General features: G+C 46.9%; 1 protein-coding gene across 8 annotated transcripts in view; it reads right to left on the bottom strand.

Moving 5' to 3' along the window:
- Positions 1-15,316, bottom strand: part of RASA1 (RAS p21 protein activator 1) — a 384,196-nt gene that overhangs the window by 101,872 nt on the left and 267,008 nt on the right. For 5 of the 8 annotated variants that reach the window (XM_029573687.1, XM_029573696.1, XM_029573702.1 and 2 more), the window contains exons 19-20: positions 14,663-14,752; positions 2,864-2,979 (exon numbers count right to left, since the gene is read on the bottom strand). In XM_029573687.1, coding sequence (XP_029429547.1) covers positions 2,864-2,979; positions 14,663-14,752 — 206 coding nt within the window. The remainder of the gene's footprint in view (positions 1-2,863; positions 2,980-14,662; positions 14,753-15,316) is intronic. The other 3 variants (XM_029573711.1, XM_029573721.1, XM_029573728.1) reach the window with 1 other exon arrangement.

Genomic DNA, 15,316 nt, shown 5'->3' on the forward strand with positions numbered 1-15,316 from the left:
ATGTTTGTGTGGAAGCTTTAATTTTACAGGCTCTAGAACAAGGTTTCCAAAACTTGGGTTGGGACCACCAAACCATTAGCTGGGGTTACAAGTGCCTCAAATGACAGAGCTCTTCAGGTGCCAGCAGCAGCATTTAGTAGTGGAAGTCAGCATGGGGCTCAAGTCAGCAAGCATTTACAGACCCTGCAATGGTACCCCCCTATGAGTTTCTATGGTAACAGGAAAGTATTGCGTGAGAAGGATCAAGGCTACTGCAGGGCTTGTCAGCTTTTACTGGCCCACAGTCCCCATGTTGACTCATTACTAGCGTTGTTTCCTCTTGAGATAACCATCGTGCTTGGGACTAGCCATGACTCCGGAAGGGGAGGGCTAAGTGTGAATGAGGTGGGGGGGGGGGGGGGGGAAGATTGTCACTACTACTCTCCTCACTTACACTGAAGCTACCCGAGAGAAAAAGGTTTCCTCTGTCATCAACACCTAATTTGCTTTGGTCATCCTCGGGAATTTAAGTGCTAAAATGGGCTCACATTGGCTAAAAGCACTCTGCAACAAAGCATACATCTGAGATTACATGGCACATGCACACACACAACTCCCTTTCCTGCTTGCCAATGAAGAATGGGAGATTTTCTATTGGAGCTCTATTCTATTTTTTTTTTTTATTTAATATGTTTTGTATATCGTCGTTCGAAAAAAAACATCACAACGGTTTACATAAAAACATCATAAAAGACAGAGGGTATACATCAAAAGAAGGCTTTTTACAGAAGCATTTTCCATGTAAAATAAAATACAATTAATAAAACAAAATCACAAAAATGAGCCAATCTTTGATTCTAGCTGTTTTTAGCCTCTCTCAAGGTAATCTGCATAAGACTGCTCAAAAAGCCAAGTCTATCACTCCTACAGGGAAAATATCAACCACAATAACATTTAAAAGGTTAATTTTTTTTAAAAGGGATCTCAAAAACCATTGTTTTTCACATTGAATAGAACATACAGCCCTTAAAGGGTGAAGCCATACTTTAATCCAGACTGAATCTTAAAATCATAATAGATGGCAACAAGAAATTAAACAATTGGAACACTTTTTGAATTACGACTCAAATGGTTTCACCAATGGGGCAATAAAGTCCTGTCATGCTTACAAGACCCAAACTACTCTTTAGTATTTTATAACTGGATCGACACAAATACTTTTTCTTTGCCTTATCTATTTTGAAATATTTTTCCATAGGTGAAATCAACGTCATGCATCACTATTAAAATATGGCAGAAATCGATAGTTAATCTATGGATTTTTACCATGGCTGGATGCTGAAATATAGTGCAATCATAATGAAATCAGATCTACTTATTAGAAAACACAGCAAATTACAGCCTGCCACAGATTTCTGCTCTCTTTTAGTAGATGGTACTTAAAACCTTTCAGGAACTCTGCATAAATTTGTTCTTAGAACCTTAAGCAATTTTTCAAGCACCAGTTACTTAACCATTCCCGCCACCATAAATCCAAACAAATGCAGTTATACTGATCCTTATAAGTCCTTGCAGACATTACATCGCTACATGCAAGTAATGAATATAGAATTAACTAATGAGATTTGGGATAAAAGATTTTAAAAACAAGATAAGTTACCGCAAGAAATGGACACAGCTTTTCTTACAGACATTACAACCACCAAAAAGAAAGCCTAGAAATAAGATGGAGAGGAAATAAGAAACAAAATCTAATATTTTGAAAATTTAGTTATTACTATTTTAAACCACTCCCTTACTTTAGCCTGGCATTCTCTTTATTGTTATAGCATACAAAGGGAAAAACATGCAGGATTTATTTAATTATTTTAAAGAGAGAATGGTTACAGGCAGCCATTCTTTAGGTTTTTATGGTGAAAATGGCCCTAAAATACTGAAGAGATTAGTGTTTCACATCACACACCTCTTCTGGAAGTCAGCGGTCCAGTCTTAAAAAAAACAAAAGAAAACAACAACCCGTTTAAAAGCCTTGAGTATGTGCTCTTTGCCACCCACCCCTGCCACCTTAGCAAGTTTTTAGAATGAAAAGAGTACCAGCATGCTATTCAGACATGGAACAGACAAGCTTTCCATTAATGGAGAGTTTCTTTTCTCTACTCCAACCAAATGCAATTCATGGCTTTGCCACTCAGTTAGAAAAACATTTCTAGTCACCAGTCTTCTCTCTAAATAAAGGAGCCCAACCAGAAGAACTCATCGCTATGAAAGCGTAGCTCTTGTTCACTTATTTTTTGTGTTTAGGCCATGTGTCTAATACAGTGGTGCCACTCATGCCCAGAAGATCAACAGAAGAGCTCTGCCAGTGTCAGAGTTCCTCACAGTGGGGACTGACAAATCATTATGCATTCATAATGTAATGGTTACACTGAATACATCAAAAGAAAAATCATAATTAAATATAAAATCTTTAATTGTACACAAAGTATACATTCTGATATTTCTTAAGAATATACATATAGAACAATGAATAAAAACATACTTGCATATATATAATCTTCAAACTGACTGAATAGACTATATAGGCCTATAGTAGGAATTAATCTATGACAGCTTGAAAATGCAATTTAAATGTGAAATACCATGAAGCTACTTTTCACTTGCTTCTTGTTCTGGTACATTTTTAGGCCAATTACAAGATATGATCTTTTATGGGTACTTCTTCCTCCGTGTAATATTCTGGCATATATGAATGTGAGTCCATACATATTCTACTTGGATTAGGCATAGGCCCATGGATCAAAAATTGTGTCAGTCCCTCCAGTGATTTAGTCCTGTTCACATTAAATATTTCACAAACTGCTATATTTAAAGAGTGGCAACTTACGGAGGCAGTATCTCTGCAGCCATAAATATCTTCTCTACCAGTTCTGAAAGGATGTTGAGCAAGTGCATCAAGTTAGTGTTAACATCTTCATTTTTTTCTAACTTGGATGGATTTAACTACAAAAAACAAACACACATAGTAGTTAAGGCAAACAGTTCTATTTAATTAAAACAACTTATAAAGTTGAAATTCCATAACATGGGCAGCTTGCACTTCCGTGTCCATCCCCCTCCCCCCCTGTCCATTTTACAGGACACCCAACATATTACACAAACTCTGTTTTGGTGAAAACAAGGCCGCAGCATTTATTAATCTCATTAACACAAATTAACATATTTATAATTTCCCGGCACCCGAGCCGTCAGTGTGTTCACCGATCCTGTAATCCGGGCCTCCAAAACAGGCGTCTGCCGTGTTAAGCCAGTCCGCCACCATCTTTTGGCCCCCCACCGTGCCATAGCCACGGGGCCATTCCTCCGGGCTGCCCACGCCCAACACACGCCCCTTTTCCTTTCCCGAGGACTTCCGGTCCGCCCCGACCTTGTCCTCGAAGTCCCCCTCCACCTCCCGGCTCGGGTACCCCCGCCACCAGCCTGGGACAGTGCCAACTTGTCCCAGGCCCCCCCCCCCCCCCATTGCTGCGGCCCACCCAACCTCACCCCACCTCACACAAACACCCGCTCTAACGCTTCCTGAATGGCGTTATTAAAAATGTCGTAGCCGATGTAGGATAGGTGTATCTGATGTGCCCGATATAAACCTGGGCATGGCTCGTCTGCCCATTCGTGCCTAATTTGATGTATACCGTTTTGCTGAGCCCATAACCCCACCTGTCTATTAATTTTCTTTCTGCCCCTGCCCCATAGCTTGCTGCCCTGCCATTTTATCCTTGGTATGATGTCCGACCAGATGAGGGTAGTTCCCGGTGTCATTTCTTTGATCGCTGCTAAATCCCTCTTTACCATGTCAATTAGCTGCTTGGCTGTATGCGCCCCCATGTCGTTTCCCCCTAGGTGGATGACTATCGCGTCTGGTTGCCGCAACACTCCCAATTTGTGACGCAGCTCTAGCAACAGCTGCGCCCACTTCGTCCCTGACCTCCCCATCCATTTCAGCCTGACCCCTTTCGGGGCCAGGCCCAAGTGTATGCCATATGTCCTCTCCTGCACCCGCTTGGCTGCCCATCTCACGAAGGAGTGTCCTACTAGCCATGCTACCTTCGCTTGGCTCCATGTATCTGCGGGTGAAATTAACAGAATTAGTTCACTGATTGCGCGGAATCCGGCCTCACATATCTCCTAACTATCGCGGATTGCCATCGACCAATCTTCCGAATGGTTTCAATTGGCAACCCTGCTTGCGCCGCGCTAGTCGCCACCCCGATCCGGAACGAATGAGTTCCATATTCCCTTGGATCCAAACCTATGCGTTCCAATACCATGTGTAACACCGCTGCAAACTGATACTTGGTCAGCGGCACTCCATCCCTATGGACCAGAAAATGGTCCCCACCCTTAGGCCTTGCGCGCACGTAATTCGTTATGTTCCTTACCGGACAGGTTACCTGCGCCCCCGCCTTTACCGGTTGTATATCCACCCCTCTCGCCTTCTGATTGGTCTTGGATTTGTGTATCCGGAGCCTGATAAACCGGTCGTGCACCTGTACATTGCTATATAATAAGCCGTTATTACCTGCATCTTTCTTGGATGGTGCCACCAACTCGCTAACCCTTAGGGCGGCAAAGAATGCCGTACAGAAAGCCGCCCTAAACAATGCTGCCTCGAATGGCTCGGTGCACACTTGCTGAACTGCATACCACATTTTTACCAACACCTCATGCATTATCGGCCTCCTTTTATCCCCTTGCCATGCCACCTCCCTCGCCCAGCCTGCTAACAACTTCTTCACTATGAAAAAACTGAGCGGGTCCCCTAAGCCCTGTGCCTTTGTAAAGAAGGCGAAACCCGCCAAGTGGTTTATTGTGGCTCCTCTGGACCAACCTGACTCCTTCGCCCATGCTATGAATTGCACCACCTGTTCAGCCCTCACTACCCCTACCGTGCCGCCTTGCCCTTGAAGAAACTCCTGCACCCTCGAGTAACCCCTGCAGTAAGCTCTCCAGGTCGCCGGGGCCACAGACGCCCTCAACAATCCCTGCTCGACCTTGCTCCAATTTGCCATAGGTGGTCAGGTATTGGGACTCCCTCCGCCTCTGCCTCCGGCACCTGTTGGCGAAAAAGATCCCACTTAGCCCTTGATAGCGCATCGGCCACCAAATTCCGGACACCGGGAACGTTATCGCACCAGAAAACTATATGTCTGTTGTGCAATTTGTGTGCCCACACCGTGATTGCTACTAGTATGGGGAAAAGCTCCAGGAAAGTTATGTTTTTTACCAGACCCCCATCCCTCCATCCCTGCGGCCATGGGGCCGCGCACCAAGCGCCCTGCCAATACGCCCCGAAACCCCATCCTCCTGACGCGTCCGTGAATATACCTAAGTCCTGATTCGAAACAGGTTCTTCCTGCCACATTGATATGCCGTTAAAACTGTCTAAAAAACGAAGCCACATTGAAATTTCAGCCCTTATTGGTTGCGTTATTCTAATATGGTGATGCGGGCGCCTTACCCCCTTTGTCGCGTCTGCCAACAGTCTCAGAAAAGCCCTCCCCATCGGTATGACTCGGGTCGCAAAATTTAGACTTCCGATTATGGATTGTATGCTGGTCAGGGTGACCTTCCTTGATGCCAATGTCTGTCGTAGCATGCTCCGTAGCTTACGCACTTTCTCCATTGGTAATCTTGACGTCATAGCCTGCGTATCTATCTCTATGCCCAAGAATGACAAAGTGGTAGCTGGACCCTCCGTTTTTTCTTGTGCCAACGGGACCCCGAAATCTTGTGCTATGTCCTGAAATGTTGTTAATAATTGCGCACAAGTGTTCCTATTGACCGGGCCCACGAACAAAAAGTCGTCCAAGTAATGGACCACATTGCTGTTTCCTGCCCGTCTTTGTAATACCCAATGTAGGAATGTGCTGAACATTTCGAAATATGCGCACGATACGGAACACCCCATCGGCATACATTTGTCAAAATAATATCTACCGTTAAAGTGGAAACCCAGGAGCGGGAAGCTATCAGGATGAACGGGCAGCAGCCGAAATGCGGACTTTATGTCCGCCTTGGCCATTAACGCCCCTTGCCCGCATTGCCTTACCAAAGCAATGGCTGCATCAAAAGATGCGTATTGCACCTTACAGGCAGCCTCTGGCAGGTGATCGTTAACCGAATCGCCTGGAGGGTATGAGATATTCTGGATTAACCGAAATTCCCCTTGTTCTTTCTTAGGTACTACCGCCAATGGCGAGAAAATCATCTCCCGGAAAGGCGAGTCCACGAATGGACCCGCCATTCGGCCCATCTCAATTTCTTTCATAACCTTCAGCTGGACGATATCCGCATGTCTCCCCGCCGAAGCGGCATTCCCTAAACTTGCGCTCCTGATGCGCCCCTGAAACGGTATCTTGAAGCCGTCGCGAAAACCCTCCCTAAGCCTGGCAGCCTCCTCCCGCTTGGGGTACGCTGCCAGCCATTCTTCCATAATTGTCAATTTTACTGGCGAGATCGCCTTCTCCAAAACCTCATTGCTTTCCACCTCCGCCGACATTCCCCGCCGGCCAATGACCCTTCCTAGTGCATTTGCTCGCCGGGTGTGGTGCAGCGCAGAGGGAACATATGTGCTTAAATTTGCATTCATTAAAGGTACATCCCGCCTTGTTAAATCTCCAACTCACTTTGCTATTTCCACCTTCCCCCCACACCTTGCCATTTCCGCCATCACCCCATGAACTACTCCCCGGCGTTGCCACCCCAATGCCTATCTTTCCCGCTGTGTGGGTTCCTCCTATATCGAGTACCTTACTGGTCATCTGCCGTAACCACAGGCCCACGTCCTGTGTTCCCCATGACAAGCTCCTATTGCCTTCCATTTTATCCCTAAACTGCTCGTCGTAATTTAGCCAGCACCACCCTTGATACTCCTTGTAGGCCTCGAGTATCGCATCTGCGTAGCTAAGCATGGGTGCATACTGGGACGGGTCCTCCCTTCCTATTACGCTAATCATTCTGAGGTAGGCTCTGGCCCAGTTAATGATATTTTTTGCTACCTTCACTTCTCCCCCTTTCTTCTCATCCTTCTTTCCCCTCTTCTTCCTCTCGGATGCCCCTTTCCTGCCCTCTAAAATGGAGAATATATCAATGTACTCCCTTTTCCTGATTTTGCTTCGCAAATCCCTCAGGACACTTTCCCATAGGTCGGCTAACAGGGGTAACGCCGTTGCCACTGTCGTGCCCGTAGTCGCCCGCTTAACCATTGCCGAGGACCCTTCCTCCGCTTCACTCCCCTCTGCCTCGTCCTCTGACGAGCCAGTGGAGGATTCGCTGTCGGGCCTCCTTCTCTTATTACCCTTTCCCTTTGTTGCTCCATCCGTGTTCCACTCTGCTCTAACGGTTGCCTCCGGCTCTGCCGCTGATGTCAGTGGTGTTCCCAGCGCTCGGCTCTCTCCCTCCTCGTCTGAGCTTGGCACGCCTTCCCCAGTGTCCATCACTTTCGACGCTTTCACTCTGTTCTTGTCCTGCGCCTCGATCCGTTTTCCGGGTTGTTGCCCCTTCTTGCTTGTCCTCCCACGCATTTGTGCTGACCCGGTCGGTTTTTGTGCTCCGGAGTCACTGTCCTGTGAAGCCGCCGCTCCCCCGACCACCGGGCCATACCATGGCGGTGGTACCTGCCACCATGGGGGGGGGGGGGGTACATGTGTTGCTGCCATTGCTGTGAGCTGTATGTGTTTCCGCCCTGGCCGCCTTGGGCCGATGATTCCGGGGGTGGGCCCGATGCCCCCATCGCTGGCATGGCCCCTGCACCCATCGCTGGCCACATGGGCCATCCCCACTGCGGCACTCCGCCTCTTCCCATTTCCCACTGCGATGTGGGCCCTCCGTGGTTGTTTTGTCCTGCCGGGGTTGACTTAGGCTGCTGCCGCCTGCCTCGACTCTTTTCCCCCCGCGCCGTCTCCACCGGTCCTGCTCCCTTCCTGCTCTTGTCCTGCGGTCTCAGGATCCTCTGGGCTCCCCCTCTGCCCTTCCTTTCGCCAAGGGCAGGGTCCGCCTGTGTGCCGCGTGGCTCCACGACCCGCCGCTGCCTTGCTCCCCCCCCGTGCTCTTGCTGCTCCTCTGCCCGGCATGCTCGCGATTAATCCACACACGGAGACTCTTTTAACTTTATTATTGTTATTGTTATTTTGTTGTACTCACTGTTCGCAGTTCGCGGGGGGGGGGGGGGGGCGCGCTGGCCGAGTCCTTGTGTCACTGCTGGCTCCGTCCCGGGTCCTTGTGCCGGCTGCCGACTGCCTTCTCAGCCTTCTCAGCTCCCAGGGTCACTCTGCGCCTTCCTAGGCTGCGCTCTCGCTGCCAGGTATCTCCTCCGCTTCCGTCTCTCTTTCCCACGTGGCCGCAGCGTCTTGGTTCCTGCTGCCTGACACGCTGGCTCCTGCTGGCAAGAAAACTCGCAGCACCAAGAGTCGGGGGCTCGTGTCCTTCCTCCCCACGTGGTCGGTCCTCCCCACTGGGTCACCGTGCTCGCTCCGCCGCCGTGGGTCTCCGGGTCTCCCACGGGCCTCAGGCAAGTCCACACTTCCTCTCCGTTCACGGTTTTTTTCCCTTTTTTTTTAATCCCGCAGGGCAACGTTGCTACTCCGGCCTATTGCACCGCCGGTTGCTCTCAGGCCGCGGTCCGGGCCCTCTCCTTGTCCTCCCTGCTCTCCGGCCAGGTAAGCAGATCCCCGATCCCGAAGATTGTGAGCGCTGGCCCGGTAAAAGACCGGGCCCAGCGCTCGCTGCCGCTTAAAATGGCCTCAGCCTCGCGATATCCGCGAGGCTGACGTCACCAGCGTGATGACGCGGCGGCCTCGCCGTGCCGCGCGCGTCATCACGCCCCTCCCCCGGCCGCCCCTCACGCCGCCGCGCGGCTTCCCGGTCCGGGAGGTAAGTGGTATCGGGCAAGGGAAGGGGGGGGTCCTCCCCTCGGCAAGCGCCATGTTAAGGGGGGGGCCCTCCCCGCATGCCGCGGTTCGGCCCCATCCACTAGCAGTAATACAGGCTGTCCTATGATTAATGATGTATAGTTTCTGCATTGGTTTTTCCATCAGCTTGCAACACTTTGCTCTATTTTAGGGAATGAAAATATATTGATAACTATTTTCAAGATTAAAATATAAGAAAAAAAAGGTAAGAAATTCAAAGCTGCTTACCTGCAAAGTGAAATTTACTCAAAAATGAAATTTCTGATTATTAGTGAAAATTTGTAACCTTTCATTAAAATCATCCATTGTAACTGAAGACTGGAGGGTGGCCAATGTAACCCCAATATTTAAAAAGGGCTCCAGTGGCGATCCGGGAATCTATAGAAAAGTGAGCCTGACTTAAGTGCTGGGAAAAATAGTGGAAACTATTCTAAAGATCAAAATCGTAGAGCATATAGAAAGACATGGTTTAATGGAACACGGTCAACATGGATTTACCCAAGGGAAGTCTTGCCTAACAAATCTGCTTTTTTTTTTTTTTTTTTTTTTTTTTAAGGCATTAATAAACATGTGGATAAAGGTGAACCGGTAGATGTAGTATATTTGGATTTTCAGAAGGCGTTTGACAAAGTCCCTCATGAGAGGCTCCTAAGAAAACTAAAAAGTCATGGGGTAGTAGGCGATGTCCTTTCGTGGATTACAAACAGGTTAAAAGACAGGAAACCGAGTAGGATTAAATGGTCAATTTTCTCAGTGGAAAAGGGTAAACAGAGTGCCTCAGAGATCTGTACTTGGACCGGTGCTTTTCAATATATTTATAAATGATCTGGAAAGGAATACGAGTGAGATTATCAAATTTGCAGATGATAGAAAATTATTCACAGTAGTTAAATCACAAGTGGATTTTGATACATTACAGGAGGACCTTTCAAGACAGGAAGATTTGGCATCAAAATGGCAGATGAAATTTAATGTGGACAAGTGCAAGGTGTTGCATATAGGGAAAAATAACCGTTGCTGTAGTTACACGATGTTAGGTTCCACATTAGGAGTTACCACCCAGGAAAAAGATCTAGGTGTCATAGTGGATAATACTTTGAAATCGTCGGCTGTGTGCTGCAGCAGTCAAAAAAGCAAATAGAATGTTAGGAATTATTAGGAAGGGAATGGTTAATAAAACAGAAAATGTCATAATGCCTCATGGTGATGTCATAATGCCTCATGGTGAGACTACACCTTGAATACTGTGTACAATTCTGGTCACTGTATCTCAAAAAAAGATATAGTTGAGATGGAAAAGGTACAGAGAAGGGCAAGCAAAATGATAAAAGGGGAAGGAACATCTCCCCTATGAGGAAAGGCTGAAGAGGTTAGGGCTGTTCAGCTTGGAGAAGAGACGGCTGAGGGGGGATATGATAGAGGTCTTTAAGATCATAACAGGTCTTGAGCGAGTAGATGCGAATCAGTTATTTACACTTTCAGATAATAGCAGGACTAGGGGGCATTCCATGAAGTTAGCAAGTAGCACATTTAAGACTAATCGGAGAAAATTCTCTTTCACTCAACGCACAATTAAGCTCTGGAATTTGTTGCCAGAGGATGTAGTTAGTGCAGTTAGTGTAGCTGAGTTCAAAAAGGGTTTGGATAAGTTCTTGGAGGAGAAGTCCATTAACTGCTATTAATCAAGTTTACTTAGGGAATAGCCACTGATGAGCCAGTCATCTAGGTAGGAAAAACATGAATGCTGTTTTTTCTGTGATGTGCAGCAGCAACTGCCAGGCATTTTGTGAACACTCGAGGTGCTGAGGCTTGTCCAAATGGAAGGACTCTGTACTGGAAATGTCTTTTTCCCCCACTACGAATCATAGATACTTTTGATGTTGTGGGGAAATGGGAGTGTGAGCGTAGGCTTCTTGAAAGTCCAGAGAACAGAGCCAATCTCCTTGCTGCAATAAACGAAAAATGGTCCCTAGGGAGACCATCCGGAATTTTTCTTTTCGAAGAAATTTGTTGAGATTTCGGAGGTCTAGGATGGGGCGGAGACCGCCTGTTTTCTTTGGAATTAGGAAATAGCGGGAGTAGAACCCTCTGCCGTGTTGAGACCGGGGAACAGTTTCAATAGCCCTGGTAGTCAGCAGGGTGGAGAGTTCTGACTGCAGCTGAGATGTTATCATGCTGTGTGACCACAGAGGAATGGGTGGGGAATCTGGGGGAAACATTTGGAATTTTAGACGGTACCCCCTGTTCAAGATGGCTAACACCCAACTGATCTGTGGTGATGGGACTCCATTGGTGTTTGAAGTAATGGAGCCGACTTCCTATAGGCAAGTTGGGTTTGGGGTTGTTGAAGAGGCTGCTGCTCTCTGGTACTCCTTTCAAAAACCAGATGCTGGTCCTGTTTGTGGGGGTGGCTGAGTTTTTGCCTGTTTTGGTTGACGTGGACATCCTCTCTGAGATTGACGGAAAGGGTGTGTTGAAGAAGTAGGTGGATAGTACCTACAAGGCTGATAGAAGGGCTTTCTGGTATCTCGTCTTGTGGGTTCCTGTGCTGAGGATGGCTGGTCCGATGGCAACCTGGACAGCTGGCGGAGTGTCTCATGGTGAACTTTAAGTAGAGCGAGAGAGGCTTGGATCTTTTCGCCAAAGAGACTGTCTCCGGTGCATGGGAGATCCACCAGCCTTTCTTGGACTTCTAATCTGAGATCAGAGACCTTCAGCCAAGCCTACCTCCGTGCACTAATTCCAGCAGCTGATAGACGGGCAGATGTTTCAAAAGAGTCATATGCGGCCCGTACTTCATGTTTGCCTGACTCCAGCCCTTTGTCAATAAGAGCATTGAGTGAAACTTGCTGTTGCTGAGGGAGAGTATCCGCTACGTCCTGAACTTGTTTCCACAAGTTCCTTTGATATTGCATCATATATTACTGATATGCTGCAATACGGGACACAAGCATAGATCCTTGGAACACTTTTCTCCCTAAACAATCCAGAAATTTTTGTTCTTTTCCTGGAGGAGCAGATGAATGTGGTTTCTGCTTCCTTGCTTTTTTCTTTTTTTTTAAATTATCTATTTATTGAATTTTCAAACATTTTTACAGAACATACTGTTCAGAATTACGGCATTCACAATAGTAGGGGAAAAGAAAATTGAATTTAAACAGAAAAAAAAGAGATACATTATGGTATACAATTAACATCCCCTCTATTAGTCCACCTTATAAGAAATAGGGGAGACGTTTATAGATAAAGAGCAGAATCAAAGGAAATTTTTCACATTATACAACATAATGGTTCTGAGTTAACCTATGCATATATCCATATTCCTATTTCCCCCTGTAGCTAACTGGAATGAGAATTAAGGTACATACGTAGCTGATCCGGTTCTTTAAATTTATACCTAGAATCTTTGCTTTTTTCTGAGCTGATTCAACAACAAATGAATGATGTGGCAATTGTAGTTTTTGAAAACCTGGTGTATGTTGGACCAGGCATGTTGCGTCTGTTCTCCTGTTAACAGCTGGCACAGAACAGGGATGCTCCCATAGGCGCTGGAGTTCTAGGAGTACTTCATGGATGGTATCGCCATGACCTCTTTTGGTGCATCTACAAACTTCAAGGGTTTTATGTCTGGTATCCTCTTCAGCAAGTGATTCAAAAGGAATGGTATCTGCCATTTCCTTTATGAAGTGTTGAAAGGAAAGGTCCTCTGGTGGGGACTTCCTTCTGGTGGTGAAGGTTCAGATGTAAGGTCATCAGTATCAGTATCAACATCCTCCCAAGGACTGTGTTGAGGCTGGAAATGGAATTCAGAAGAATCTAAAGGGTCCTTTGGAAGAGGACGCTTTTTCATCGATGCAGATTTTGATGGTTGTTTTGGAATCTGCTTTGGTATCGATGGAGGCAGAAAAGGCATCAATGGGACTGATGATCGGCATCACCCGATGGACCAGGCTGTAAAGGCATCGATGGACCAGAGAATGGCATCGAGGGCATCGATGGAATATGGGACTTTTGTAAGCCCGATGGCCCTGTAACGGATCAGAGTCTCCGTCATCGTCCTCAGATGAGCTTGGAATGGGTATTGCTGGAGTCATCGGCAGATGTTTTGGTATGGACGGCATCGATGGAGGCATTGGAAGACCCGATGGTATCGGTGCAGGTATTGGGAAGGCACCGATTAAGGCGTTTTGTGAGAAGAGAAGCAAACATCATCCAGTGTCGGTGCAGATGGTTGCATCTGTGTTGGTGGAGGTTGAAATTTTTGTAAGGCTTTGATGACTGCCTGTTGAATCATGGAAGTCACTTCTTCCCTGGAGACTGGGACTACTGTCGCAGGAGAAGGTAAGACTGGCGCCACTGGCACTTCCACAGCAGAATGTGGTGGCACAGTGACACCGATGCCGGTGGAGAGCACCTCAGTGTCTCAGGTACAGAGGGGCATGGTGGCTCTTGTATCCGGACCCGTTTTTTCCATCGGCTCTACGTCCTTCGATGCCTAATGCAGACACCAATTCTCCCAATGGAACGGAGTCGGAACGGTGTCGATGGCATCGTTTCTCTCCATAGTCTTTGCTGGATATCGAAGAGGACGCTATGGAAGATCTGGATGGGGTCGGTGATGGACAGTCATCGGACTTTTTCTTTCCTCGATGTTTTTCAACAGAGGAAGGAATTTTCTTCTGTGACAACGTAGAAGATAATGGAGTAATCTTTTTGAAAAGTTCCTCCATTTTATCCAGTCGGGTACGCCTGCCCTTCGGAGTCATCTGGGCGCAGGTGGAACATGGGCGGACATCATGGCCTGATCCCAGGCAAAGAACACAGATGTTATGCGGGTCTGTAATTGGCATTGTCCGGGGACAATTAGGGCATCTTTTGAACCCCGTGGCCATTATAAAAAGTTTTAGGCCTGGTAACGGTCGGTGGCCCGCGGATATTGAAATAAAGTATCCGGAATTGACGGAAAAAAAGACTCCAAAGAGTACTCACTGAACGGGATGTCGAAGGGACATCCGAAAAGGGAATTTTCTGACAGAAAATATTCTTCCATGAGGAAAACATCGTGAGAAAAACTCACAAAGCTCCTTCAACGCGAGGCTAAAAGCAGCGAGGAAAAAAAAAAAAAGAGACTGAAGGGAGACCCCTGTGGCTGCAGGGATCATGGCATGCTGGGCATGCTCAGTGTGCCAGTCAAAAGTTTCTAGAAACTTTGACAGAAGTTTTCCGTGATAGGGCTCCATCGATGTTGTCACCCATATGTGAGGACTACCATCCTGCTTGTCCTGGGATAATCACTTATTACCACATGGCAAAAATAATATCATAGCATGGGTGCCTACAAGAAAATTGCCATCTATGGAAAAAGTATAATAATTTCTACAGGTCTGAAATTAGTGTTAATGGAGAAATTACTTACCTGATAATTTTGTTTTCCTTAGTGTAGACAGACAGACTCAGGGCCAATGGATTATAAACTCCCCTGCTAGTAGATGGAGACTGAGTCAGGTTTCAAAGCTGTCGTCACCCTAGATATAACCCCTGCAGTGACCTCAGCCCTTCAGTATTCTCTTCAAAAGCCATTGTGGACATACTATTGAAAAACTTGATTAAAACCAACTTGACTAAAAACAGATAACCATAACTGTACTCAACCAAACAAATGCTGAATTGCAACAATATTATAGATGCCCTGATCTAGGGTTTGGGAGACAGCTTACCCGTAATCTCTTGGAATTGACATTCATTTCACGGGCAATTCCTTGGCACCGTTCTTGGGCAGCCTTGGGTGGGATGCTGAGTCCATCTGTCTATACTAAGAAAAACAAAATTATCAGGTAAGTAATTTCTCCATTTCCTTGCATGCAGCCAGATGGGCTCAGAACCAATGGGATGTACAAAAGCTACTCCTGTTTGGGGTGGGAGGCTGCCCGTGGTCCGGTTAACACTGCCCTTGCAAAGGCCCGAACGTCTAGACGATAGAACCTGGAGGTGTGTAAGGAGGACCACGTCAATGCTCAGCAGATGTCGATGGGAGACAGCAGTCTAGCTTCTGCCCAGGAGACTGCCTGAGACCTAGTGGAATGAGCTTTAACCTGAAAGGGTAATGGCTTTCCTGCCTCCACAGTGGCTCCCCATGGCCAAAACCTTGATCCAGCAAGCTATGGTAGCCTGCAAAGCTGGTTCACCCTGCCTTCTTTCATCGTGAAAAACAAACAAGCGGTCCATCTTGCAGACTGGTTCTGAAACTTCCAGATACCGCACCAAAAGCCTACTGATGTTTAAATTGCGGAGGTATTCTTCAACATCCTAGTGCCTATCTAGAATGGCAATGAAATGGATGGATTAAAATGAAACTCCGAAACTACCTTGAG

This window comes from Rhinatrema bivittatum, chromosome 1 (assembly GCF_901001135.1).
Source record: "Rhinatrema bivittatum chromosome 1, aRhiBiv1.1, whole genome shotgun sequence".
Classification (NCBI taxonomy): domain Eukaryota; kingdom Metazoa; phylum Chordata; class Amphibia; order Gymnophiona; family Rhinatrematidae; genus Rhinatrema; species Rhinatrema bivittatum.